The 12,658-nt window shown below is 44.9% G+C and overlaps 2 protein-coding genes across 4 annotated transcripts in view; one reads left to right on the top strand and one right to left on the bottom strand.

The window, feature by feature from the left end:
- Nucleotides 1–2,715: 2,715 nt before the first annotated feature.
- The window catches only part of TLR8 (toll like receptor 8), a 17,647-nt gene continuing 7,704 nt past the window's right edge, over nucleotides 2,716–12,658 (top strand). Inside the window, exons 1-3 of one of the 3 annotated variants that reach the window (XR_002825619.1) lie at nucleotides 2,716–2,849; nucleotides 5,904–5,961; nucleotides 7,399–7,681. The gene's annotated coding sequence lies outside the window, so the exon portion shown is untranslated. Of the gene's footprint in view, nucleotides 2,850–5,903; nucleotides 5,962–7,398; nucleotides 7,682–10,787; nucleotides 10,857–12,658 lie in introns of those variants that run through there. The other 2 variants (XM_023740706.1, XM_004386346.3) reach the window with 2 other exon arrangements.
- The window catches only part of LOC111822341 (dynein light chain 1, cytoplasmic-like), a 1,901-nt gene continuing 1,246 nt past the window's right edge, over nucleotides 12,004–12,658 (bottom strand). Inside the window, exon 2 of the mRNA XM_023740719.1 lies at nucleotides 12,004–12,582. Coding sequence (XP_023596487.1) covers nucleotides 12,227–12,582 — 356 coding nt within the window. The 3' untranslated portion in view covers nucleotides 12,004–12,226. The remainder of the gene's footprint in view (nucleotides 12,583–12,658) is intronic.

Raw genomic sequence — 12,658 nt, 5'->3', positions numbered from 1 at the left:
TTAACAAATGGTGCTGGCAAAACTGCATGTCCATCTGTTAAAAAAAAATGAAACAGGATCCATACCTTATACCGTACACAAAAAATAATTCAAAATAGATCAAAGGCCTAAATACAAAATCAAAAACTACAGTAGAAAAAATAGGGTCAATGCTAGAGGCCCTAATACATGGCACAAATAGGATACAAACCATAATTAACAATACACAAACACCAGAAGATAAGCTAGATAACTGGGATCTCCTAAAAATTAAACACTTAGGCTCATCAAAAGACTTCACCAAAGGAGTAAAAGAGAACCTACGGACTGGGAAAAAAATTTTGGCTATGACAAATCTGACAAAGGTCTAACCTCTAAAATCTATAGGAAAATCCAACACCTCTACAACAAAAAGACAAATAATCCAATTAAAAAATGGGCAAAGAATATGGACAGACACTTCACCAAAGAAGACATTCAGGTGGCTAACAGACACACAAAGAAATGCTCACGATCATTAGCCATTAGAGAAATGCAGATCAAATCTACACTGAGATACCATCTAATCCCAACAATGCTGGCACTAATCCAAAAAACACAAAATAACAAATGCTGGAGAGGTTGTGGGGAAATTGGAAGTCTTATGCCCTACTGGCGGGAATGTAAAATGGTACAACCACTTTGGAAAACAATATGGCACTTCCTTAAAAAGCTAGAAATAGAAATACCATACGATCCAGCAATCCCACTTCTAGGAATATACCATAAAGAAATAAGAGACATCACACGAATAGATATATGCACACCCATGTTCATTGCAGCATTATTCACAATAGCAAAAAGGTGGAAACAACCTAAGTTGTTTCCCATCAACAGATGAATGGATAAATAAACTATGGTATGTACAAACAATGGAATACTAAGCAACAATAAAGAACAATGATGAATCTTCGAAACATCTCACAACACGGATGAATCTGGAGGACATTATGCTGAATGAAATAAGTCAATCACAAAAGGACAAATATTGTATGAGACCACTACTGTAAAAACCCATGAAAGAGTTCACACACAAAATGTAACAATCTTTGTTGGTTACCAGGGATGGGAGGGGTGGGGGGAAATACTAAATAGGCAATAGATAAGTGGTATCTTTGGTGAAGGGTAAGACAGTACACAATACTGGGGAAGCCAGCACAACTTGACCAAGGCAAGGTCATGGAAGCTTCCTAGATACATCCAGACTCCCCAAGGGACCGAATTGCTGGGCTGAGGGCTGGGGCCCATGGTCTTGGGGGACATCTAGCTCAACTGGCATAACATAGTTTATAAAGAAAATGTTCTGCATTCTACTTTGGTGAGTAAAATAGACTTTAAAACCAAATCCACCACAAAAGAAAAAGAAGGGCACTATATCATGATTAAAGGGATGATCCAGCATGAAGACATAACCATAATAAATATCTACACACCCAATGACAGGGCTCCAAAATACATAAAACAAACTTTAACAGCACTGAAAAGAGAAATTGACAGTTCCACAATAATAGTAGGGGACTTCGACACACCACTCTCGGTAAAGGACAGAACGTCTCGAAAGAAACTCAACAAAGATACAGAAGATCTAAAGGCCACCATCAGCCAACTTGAACTCATAGACATATATAGAACACTCCACCCAACAGCCGCAAAGTACACATTCTTTTCCAACTCAGTTGGCATAACATAGTTTATAAAGAAAATGTTCTACAGCCTACGTTGGTGAGTAGCATCTGAGGTCTTAAAAGCTTGTGAGCGGCCATCTAAGGTACTCCACTGGTCCCACTCTGTCTGGAGGAAGGGGACCCCGTCTGGAGCAAGGGAGAATGAAGACAACCAAAGACACAAGGGACTAATGGACCACAACTACCACGGTCTCAACCAGACTGAGTCCAGCACAACGAGGTAGTGCCCGGCTACCACCACTGACTGCTCTGACAGGGATCACAACAAACGGTCCCGAACAGAGCTGGAGATAGATGTAGAACAAAATTCTAACTCACACACAAAAAGACCAGACTTACTAGTCTGACAGAGACTAGAGAAACCCTGAGAGAATGGTCCCCTAGACACCCTTTTAACTTAGTACTGAAGTCACTCCTGAGGTTCACCCTTCAGCCAAAGGTTAACCCTTCAGACAGGTTCATAAAAAAAAAAGAGACTAAATGGGCACACCAGCCCAGCGGCAAGGACGAGAGGGCAGGAGGGGACAGGAAAGCTGGTAACGGGGAACCCGAGGTCGAGAAGGAGAGAGTGTTGACACGTCGTGGGGTTGGCAACCAACGTCACAAAACAACATGTGTATAAATTGTTTAATGAGAAACTAGTTTGCTCTGTAAACCTTCATCTACAGTACAATTTTGGGAAAAAAGAACACTAACGCTTTTTAAGTAAAAGGAAAAATTCCTCCATTTTTCTCCCTCACTTTCACCTACTCCCACTCTCCAGAGCTGACTGGTGCTAACATTTTGGTGAGCATCATCTCAGATATCCCTCCAACCAACACACATCCACACAAAGACACACCGTATATATCTGGCCTACGTTACACTTAACTCTTTATAAATAACTTCACACCCCTCCCATTTCAGTTTTGAAACTTCTAAAGCTCACTCAACAAATGATTTAGCAACAGTTAAGAAATCACGAGTTCCCTTCTTCCCAAGTAAACTTCTGCAAACCACATGATAGGTTCTGCTGATGGTAAAGCGCTAATTTTAGGAAGTTAGCAGTTTCTTTTCTCTGCATGCACCTCCTGCCTACAGGGTACCAACTCTACAACGCTGCAGGCTTTGCAGGCAGAGAGTAGAAAGGACATCAGCAGAAAAACGGTAAGCCACTTCTATTCTTTTAACAAAGCTTTACGACAAAATGTGAATTCTCACACAGAAATATGTCTTGGTGACAAATGGTGCTAACAAAGAAAGTAATGAGTAGGAAAATAAATATAAAAATGTTCTGTATTGAAATAAATCTAAATGTAGATAAAACGGCTTGGGACGCTCTTCGATTTGTGTGCACGTTAATACAACCTAATCGTTGTTGCTGTTAGTTGCCCTCAAGTCGGCTGCAATTCGGGGTGATCCCAGGTATAACAGAACGAAACAATGCCAGGTCCTAAGCCATCTTTTCGAGCAATATTCTGTTGTGATCCATAGGGTTTTCATTGGCTGATTTTCAGAAGTAAGATGGCCGGGTCTTTCATCCTATCCTGTCTTAGCCTGGAAGCTCTGCTGAAACCTGTCCACCATGGGTGACCCTGCTGGTATTTGAAATACCAGTGGCATAGCTTCCAGCATCACAGCAGCACGCAAGCCACCACAGTGCAACAAACTGATAGACAAACTAATTAGGTGGGACAGTTTGAAAATCAAATGCAGTAGCAGTCCTGTTAATTTGAACAGGAAAACAAGAAAATTCCAAATTAGAATGGAATGTCAACATCCATCTAAGATACACTGGAATGTTACTTTCTGGCCCTGCCAGAGACTATATTTTCTTCTAGAGCAATACGGTTGGAGCTGAAGACGGAGGAGAAGTATTTTTCCTTTGCTACCTCTGTAGAAAAGGGCAGAGTCTCTCGTCTCACATACATGGGTCAGTTACTAGTGTCTAGGGGAAGCTGGAGCTTAATATATAATTGAAAGCTTACAGATCAATATTAATTGTTACTTTTCTTGCTCAGAGTTTTTAAGTAACATGGTACTATTTCTGTAACTACAATCCTATAGTGCCTAGATAATAGCAGTTTTTGTTATTGTCAAGAGCTGTCAGATTAGAATCGGCAAATGCACAGAAATCAAAGTCTATTAGTGGTTACCAGGGGCAGGTGGGAGAGGGGAAGAGGGGAGTATTGGTTAAGGGGTGCAGAATTTCTGTTAAAGGTGATGAAAAAATTGGAAATGGGTAGTGATGACGGTTGTACAACATGGTGAGTGTAAATGTCACTGAATTGTACATGTAAAAATGGTTGAAATGGCAAATGTTTTGTTATATAGACTTCACCACAATAGAAATTCAAAAAAGAACTGTCAGATTGATAAACTTTACAATTATTTGTAAGTGATATATTTTCTAGAAAATTCATCGCTTGAAAAATCTGATTTCAAGAGAATCTCATCCAAAACGTACCTTACATATTTTTTAAAGACTGTGGAGTCATTTGTTTTACAATCATTGCATGTAGATTCTTGAAGTTAATTTCTTACAGCCATTTAACGCCCATTATAGATCTCGGAGGTAAATTAATTCTGCACTCAAATTTTATGATGCTTTACAAAATGACTGCAAGGGCCCAGTGACGCAGACGGAATTGTATCTTGAATCTACTTGATATTTGTAAACTGCTGTGATAGCCAATATAAGTGCATTATAAGAGAGGGGGAAATAGAATAACAATAAAATCAAACCAAACTTGGCAATATGGCCCACCTTCCTCCCATTGGAGCCCTGGTGGCGCAGTGGTTAAGAGCTCAGCTGCTAACCAAAAGATCAGCAGTTCCAACCCACCAGCTGCTCCTCAGAAACCTTATGGTGCAGTTCTACTCTGTCCTATAGGGGCTGCTATGAGTCGGAATCGACTTGACGGCAATAGGTTTGGTTTGGTTTTGGACTCCCTTCCATTGGAGGCAGGTGGAGGCCAGGGACCAAGGAGACGGCTGGCCTCAGAGCCAAGGTTCTCAGCTTGGCTACATATGGGAATCATGGGGGAACCTTTAAAAGTCCTGCTGCCCAGGCTGAACCCCAGACTGATGAAATTAGAATCTCTGGGGGTGGGCCTGGGCATTGTTAGCGTTCAAAATGCCCAGGTGTCTCCAGTGCAGCCAAAGCTGATAATCAGTGCTATAGAGCAACAGATGAACAGTTCTGTTCTGTCATTAAAGAACCCAGTCCTTTATTTGGGGTTGGGGAGGCTCTGGGGAGACCTGAAGCTTATTCATTAGCCCCTTTGTTATGGATTGAATTGTGTCCCCCAGAAATATGTGTTGTAAATCCTAACCTCTATGCCCGTGGTTATAATCCCATTGGGGAATGGGCTGTCTTTGTTATGTTAATGAGGCAGGATTAGTGTAGGGTATGTTTTGAGTCAATCTCTTTTGAGATATAAAAGAGATTAAACAAGCAAGTGAGTGAGCAGAGATGGGGAAAGAGAGATGCCAAGCCACATGAAGATCGTCCAGGAGCCGAAGCTCAAAGAGACAAGGACCCGACAGAGAGAGAAAGCCTTCCCCTAGAGCCAGCACCCTGATTTTGGGCTTCTAGCCTCTTTAAAGTGTTAAAAAGCAAAGGTGTCACTTTGAGGACTAAGGTGTGCCTGATCCAAGCCATGCCTCATATGCATGCAGAACATGGACAATGAATAAGGAAAACTGAAGAAGAATTAATGTCCCTGGAGAAGGACATCATGCTTGATGAAGTAGAAAAAAGAACCCATTGCTGTCAAGTCAATTCTGACCCATAGCAACACTATAGGACAGAGTAGAACTGCCTCACAGGGTTTTCAAGGAGCGTGGCTGGTGGATTTGAACTGCAGACCTTTTGGTTAGCAGCCAAGCTTTTAACCACTATAACCACTGTACCATCAGGGCTCCTGATAATGTAGAGGGTCAGTGAAAAAGAGGAAGACCCTCAATGAGATGGATTGACACAGTGGCTGCAACAATGGGCTCAAACATAACAATGATTGTTGAGGATGGCGCAGGGCTGGGCAGTGTTTCGTTCCGTTGTACACGGGGTCGCTATGAGTCAGAATCGACTCAATGGCACCTAACAATAACAGCCTCTTAAATGGTAAGAAAATAAATTTCTGTTTGTTAAAGCCACCCACCTGTGGTACTCTGTTACAGCAGCACCGGATAATTAAGATGCCCTTGATTTGATTTCAGGAAGCAAAATAAAAGCTCGAAGTATGCTTTACCTGAGAAGCTGAGGCTGTGGATAAGGGTAAGTGTGGTTGATGACATTCATTCTCTTCCTTCAATCACTGCTTCTCATCGTTCCATATAACAATCCTAAAAACTGCACAGAGCTCCTGAGAGAGAGGTCTCATGGAAAATTGCAGACTTACAGAGAGTCAGGGTATCTCATGGGGGAGAATGTTATTACCATGTCCTTGAAACTCAGTGGCTCTTATTTGCAAGTGTGCCTTAGGGTCACTTCCAGGGTCCATTAAGGGGAACATCATTCTAATGAAATGTCTTTTGAGTTCAACTTAGTTATTAAATGGAGTTGAGGGGTTAGTTTTAACCAAACCCATTGCCATCGAGTCGATTCCAACTCATAGCGACCCTGTAGGACAGAGTAGAACTGCACCGTAAGATTTCCAAGGCTGTAAATCATTACAGAAGCAGACTGTCACATCTTTCTCCCACTGATGGATTCGAACCACCAACCTTCCGGTTAGCAGCCAAGCGCTTAACCACTATGCCACCAGGGCTCCTTAGTTTTAACCAGTAGCCCCAATTTATGACTACTCAGGGCCATAAAGCCATAGTAAATTGAAATGCATAACCCGTGGTCCTGGGTTGGCAATAGCAAACACGGGCTGTTTTGGCTCTTCAGATTTCCAGTTGTTCTAAGGGATGACAGAGAATCTTATTTTCTGTGATAGCCTGTTCAGTGCAGCAGGGCAAGATGAAGAGTCCACCATGGCATTTGAGTCCTAGATGTTCCAGGTATGGCTATGGTATCTCTGCTGATAATTGAAACAGATCACTGGCTGCCAGCGCCTTCGTTCCAGCTCTCCCAATGCCTTAACTACTCAGGTAGATCCAGGATCCGTGTCAACTCTGCCACCTACTGGCTGAGTGGCATTGGGCAAACTAGCCTCTCTGAGCCTCAGTTTCCACGTCTGTAAAATGAGCTTATGATAGCACCCACCGCGTTGGTTTTTATAAGGATTAAATGTGAAAATCCATGAAAAGCACTCACCCCGGTGTTCACCTCCTAGTAAAGCCCTCAGTGGGTGCTTCCTACCACATTTGCTGGAATCCCAACTGCATAATGTTTGATACTTTAAGGTATATGAAATCAGGATCCGTGTTTTCACTGATATGTGCATTTGGCATGGCGTGTCTTCCAAAGCTGTTAAACCGATCAAATTTGGAATGGAAGAAAGAAAGTGCCTAGTAGTAATTGTACATTTCCCCTAAGGTGACAAATCCTATTTACACAACTCTCCATTTCTTAATTAATTTGCTTTTACATCACTTGTCAATGCCATCAATCGCAAATGAATCTATTTAAAATGAGAAATATTGCCAGCTTGGTAGAACATCAGTTCTGGTTTAATCCCACATTTATGCCCAAATAGCTCATTAGTTCAACTGGGGGCAGGGATTAATCGCATTTTATAATCAATACGTTCTCTTGTCTCTTTAGTGTCGGGGATATCAGCAGGACATCAGCATCCTGCTGGCCTGAGGCAAATCACACCTCCTCAAAAGGAAATCTGGCTGACCTTGAGGGATGATACCTTTAAAGAGGGAGAACAAGGGGACATCATGCAAAATAGCTGCTTGAAGCCTAGGGGGGGAAAAACCCAGTTGCCGGTCAAGTGGACTCTGACTCATGGGGACCCCGTGCCGTGCGTGTCAGAGCAGAAATATGCTCCATAAGGTTTTTAATGGCTGATTTTTTTGGAAGTAGATTGCAGGCCTTTATTCCAAGGCACGTCTGGGTGGACTCGAACCTCCAGACTTTCAGATAGCAGCCTAGGGTGTTACTGTTTACACCATTCAGGGACTCCACAGTCTAGGAAGAGGGTGGACAAAGAGAAAAAGCTGTTCATTCCGGGCAGGCGGCTTTCGGCCCCTCCCAGATCCCCTGGTGTGAGGTTGTGTAAGAAAGCCTGCGCAGGATCGCTCTAAGCGTTACCTGGTGGTGCTGCTTCCTTTGCACTCAGCCATCACTCCACAGCGGGCTGGACTCTGGGGTGGCCCCTCACTTCCCTGACTCTCAGGGAGTCCTCAGCTAAGGCAGCTCCCCTGAGCTGCTCTCCAAAATGGCACTGATCCTTATCAAGCGCGGGCCCATTGGGGTCCAATGTGAGAGGCAGATGAGGACAAGGCCTGAGAGGGGTTGTTTTCATCGTGGTACTTGGTTCCTGGAGAACCCGCAGGACAGAATTGTCTTGTCGTGTGTCCTGGGCGCATCCAAAGAACTGATTTTGCCCGGAAAATAGGAAAACAGTTGTGAAACCACTTCCTGGGCAGCTAGCAATAGCTGTATTTGGCGGGGAGGCGGGAAGTTAAGCAAATTTCTTTGTTTCGCGATTCATATACTTTCATAAAAGAAATACGTTCTGGTTTTGTTTTTTCTGAGTGCTCCCAGGCAACACCCCGTGCAAGCTCTGGATCGCGCAGATCCGCTCCTTGCTACCAGGTTTTCTGTGCAGTGAGCTCACCGGCATGTCCAGGCAAAAGGACTTTTGCTGGTGTGAAAAATAATCACAACTCACGGGAATTTGTACACGGGGTTTATTCTGAGCAGTTATTCTATATGCATATCAAATCTGTTGCCTTCTCGTCGATAGCGACCCTATAGGACAGAGTCGAACTGCCCCATATGGTTTCCAAGGAGTGGCTGGTGGTTTACGGACTGCTGACCTTTGAGTTAGCAGCTCAGCTCTTAACCACTGCGCCACCAAGGCTATGTGCATGTAGGGAGGCCATTTTGATGCCAGCAAAAGCAACCGGCTGGAAGAAGCTAGGTACAGTGGGGCTTATGAAGAGAAGAGGAGGGCGAAATGTAGAAGATCAACCATTGGCCAATCTTAACATGATTGACTGAACCCTGCCTTCCCCTCTCTGCTGAGATCCACTGATATCAGGTTATTTGGGGCCTGGCTGCTAATCATTTGGCCCTCCACCCACCTATAGAGACTTTTTATGCTATTGAAATTAGGAAGTAATGGTTTGATGACTATCTTTTTCTAGCAGTATAAGACAAATTTACATTGCTATACAGCAGCTTCTGGCAGGCTTTTGCAATTTGGTTTGGGCTTTTCATGGTTGATATTTGGTTTCGGGGATAAGAAAAACTTTAAAATCACAGTTAGATACCTGTTAGGAATTTTTCTATTGAAAACCGGCAGCTCTAACTTGTCCCTGCAGGGGGTGCCAGTGAGCAACTTGATTCAGCTACTCTCAGCTCTTGTGGAGTCCTTGGGTGGTGCAATTGGTTAAGCACTCAACTGCTAACCAAAGGGTTGGGGGTCTGAGTCCACCCAGAAGCTCCTCAAAGAAAGTCCTGGCAATCTAATTCTGAAAACCCTATGGAGCACAGTTCTACTCTGACACACAGGGGGTCATTATGTGTCGGAGTCCACTCTTAACGTTTTTTAATTTTTTTCCCCCCAGCTCTTGTTGTTAGGTGCGGTCAGGTTGGTTCCGACTCATAGTAACCCCATAGGACAGAGTAGAACTGCCCCCTAGGGTTTCCAAGGAGCGGCTAGTGGATTCGAACTGCTGACCTTTTGGTTAGTAGATGAGCTCTTAACCACTATGCCACTAGGGATTTGTAACACATATTTTGGGGTGACACAATTCACCCATAACAGTCCCCAGTGAAGGAGATAAAAGTATAGATCGACGATCCCTTAGCTGAAACCTGTGGGCCAGAATGGTGTCAGAATTCAGACCCTGTATTTTAGCAAGATAATACGGTACATATACCATACATTACAAAACACGTCCAACAGGTCTTTGGCAGCACGGCTACTTTTGCAGGGACATGGAATGCTCCCACTAAATGGTAAATAAAGATCGGAACACCCTTAGGTCCGTTCAGACCAGGTTTAGCTGCTAAATAAGCTGCCAAAGACAAAACCAAACCAAACCTTTTAGGATTTCAGAATCGCAGAGATGGGTTGGAAGACCTGCCTTAAGAAAATAAACCATAAACCACTGTCGCGGGAGCCAGAAGGCCTGATTCTACCCATTGCTGTTCCTCTGGTGGTTGTTTTCTGCTGGCCTGCTTCGATCTCTGTCTTTCATGTTGGATGAATTCCTTGAGTACCTGGAGATGGCTGTTATTCCCTATTTAAGAGTGGGGCACCAAAGAGCTGATTTAAAAAAAAAAACACACCAGTTGCCGTGGAGTCGATTCCGACTCATCAGCTCTGATTGCAATGGGCAGAGCTTGCTAACTGATAAGTCTCATCACAGGAGGAGTGGGGTTGAGTCGGCTTTTTGGTTAGGGTGTGCCCCAATGTCATCTGAAGATCTTTTCTGTTGTGCAGGGTTGGGACTAGGGTGAGGCGAAGCAATCTCCTCCAGTGCGAAATTTAAGAGGCCACCAAAAAGCTCAGGATTCAGGAGAAACAATATTTTAATATGATGCTTAACAAAAGCATATCAGCAAACTATGATCTGTGGGCCGCTTGCCTGTTTTTATAAATAAAGTTTTATTGGACCCAGGGCTGAGTGAGGGTGAGGCAAGCGACGCCGGGTCGTATAAGTACAAGGTCAGATGTTGCCTTTATTCAAAACTTTGATGTGTTGTTCATCATGGAATGTGGTATTAATTTTGATTTTTTAAAGTATGTCATTAAAATATCATTCATCTTGATGACTGAGTATTTTGGTGCCCCCTTGCGTGTTGCACGCCAGGCGATTGCCTCACTCACCTCACCTTAGTCCTGGCCCAGCTGCTGTGCCAGTCCTTTTTCCCAGAAAGAGATCCACCAATCTCCTGCCTGGGGAGCTGGGCTGGGATGTTCATAAGTGGAGGGATGTCAGAGTTCCCAGAGCCTGTTTTGTCTTTGGCAGTTTGCCCCAAGCTTTCCTTTGTGCCTGTGGACCTGAGCCCAAGGCTCTTGGATTCAACTGTTGAAGAGAGTAAGTCTCGGGGAAGGGATGGGAGGGGGAATCTAACTTCTTCTGGCATGCCACCTTCCAAGGTGCCTGATGCCTCCAATTTCTGAGTCTTGCCAGGGTTCTGTGATGTAAATTCACTCTTCTCTGGCTGAACCTTGGGTTTCAGCCTTCTCTGCTCTGCTATGCCACCTACTGTTCATCTATGTGCTTTCCATCCTCCCAAACTTTGTTGACAATCTTTGTCTGCTGTTACCTACCCTGTGCCCTCTTTGATTTTGTAGACTTCTTCTACTCCTTTACTGTCACTTCCATGAGCCTTCAAAACAGAGTCAGGTTTAACCAACAGAAGAGTCTCTCTCTCATGGGTTCTCTATTTTATCTGGAGAGTAGCTGTTTCTTTTCCTCTTACTCCCTCCCTTCCCTCTTCTTTCTTTCCTCCCTCCCTCCCTTCCTTCCTCTCCCTCCCCTTTTCCTCCCTCCCTCCCTCCCTTCCTCTCTCTCCCTCCCTCCCTTCCTCTCTCTCCCTCCCTTCCTTCATCCCTCCCTCCCCGTTTCTCCCTCCCCCTTCCTTCCTTCCTCTCCCTCCTCTTTTCCTCCCTCCCTCCCTCCTTTTCTCCCTTTCCTCTTCCTTCCTCTCCCTCCCTTCCCTTTTCCTCCCTCCCTCCCTTTCTCCCTTTCCCCTTCCTCTCCCTCCCTCCCTTCCTTCTCCCTTTCCCCTTCCTTCTTCTCCCTCCCACCCTCTCCCCTTCCTCCCTCCCCTTTTCCTCCCTCTCACCCCCTTCCTCCCTCCCTCCCCCTTTGCCCCCCTCTCTCTTTCCCCTTCCTTCCTCTCCCTTCCTCCCCTTTTCCTCCCTCCCCCTTCCTCCCTTCCTCCCTCCCTTTCTCCCTTCCTTCCTTCCTCCCCTTTTCCTCCCTCCCCCTTCCTCCCTTCCTCCCTCCCTTTCTCCCTTCCTTCCTCCCTCCCTTTCTCCCTTCCTTCCTCCCTCCCTTTCTCCCTTTCCCCTTCTTTCCTCCCTCTCCCTCCCTCTCCTTTTCCTCTCTCCCTCCCCTCTTCCTTCCTCCCACTCTCCTTCCCTTCCTTATTTTTAACACACACGCATCTCAAACAGATTTACTATTTTTTTTTTTTTTAAGGAACAGATTTTGAGGAAAGAAAAAACACAAGGCAGAGGAAAAGTATGGACTAGAAATAAACACAAATATAAGCTGTGGTGCTCATTGGTTTTTACTACAACTAAAGACTACAGAGAATGCCCCCATCCAAAATAACACAAGTTTAAGAGATGTAGGCATTCTCTCAACAAGGCCAGAAGATGGTAGTCTCTGGTGTTTGGAAGTTAGGCCCCAGTTCTTATTTTCAGATGATTTTGGGCACGTGGAGAATCTATGCTTTAACCGGATTTAAACAGAAGAATGGCAACTGGGCCAAAATACAGGTAGATGAAATGCTTGGTTTCGTGTGTGACATAACTACCAAAGTTTCTACCCACGACGCAGTGCCAGATGGGGCCATACTTCCTGTCAAACTCCTTCTTGATGTGGGCAGCGATGTCTTTCTCAACGCTGAACCTGTCCTGGGCTTGGGACGCACACTCTATCGCGTCTTCCTGCATTCCTTCTGACATGTCCACGTTCTTGATCACGACCCTGCGACCCAACACGGCTCCCGATGTTGCAGGGAAAGGTGGCACAGGGCTTCTGGCGGCAGGGAGCGGGCCGGAGGGCTGGCTGGGAGCTGCCGTGTTGTCTGAAGTTGGGGCACATCTCGGGGCAGGGAGCGGGCGGGAGGACTGTCTGGGAGCTGCCGTGTTGTCTGAAGTTGG

This window comes from Trichechus manatus, unplaced genomic scaffold (genome assembly GCF_000243295.1).
Source record: "Trichechus manatus latirostris isolate Lorelei unplaced genomic scaffold, TriManLat1.0 scaffold00162, whole genome shotgun sequence".
NCBI lineage: Eukaryota > Metazoa > Chordata > Mammalia > Sirenia > Trichechidae > Trichechus > Trichechus manatus.
Note: the sequence above shows the minus strand (reverse complement) of the source record. Positions and strands in the feature narration are given on the sequence as shown.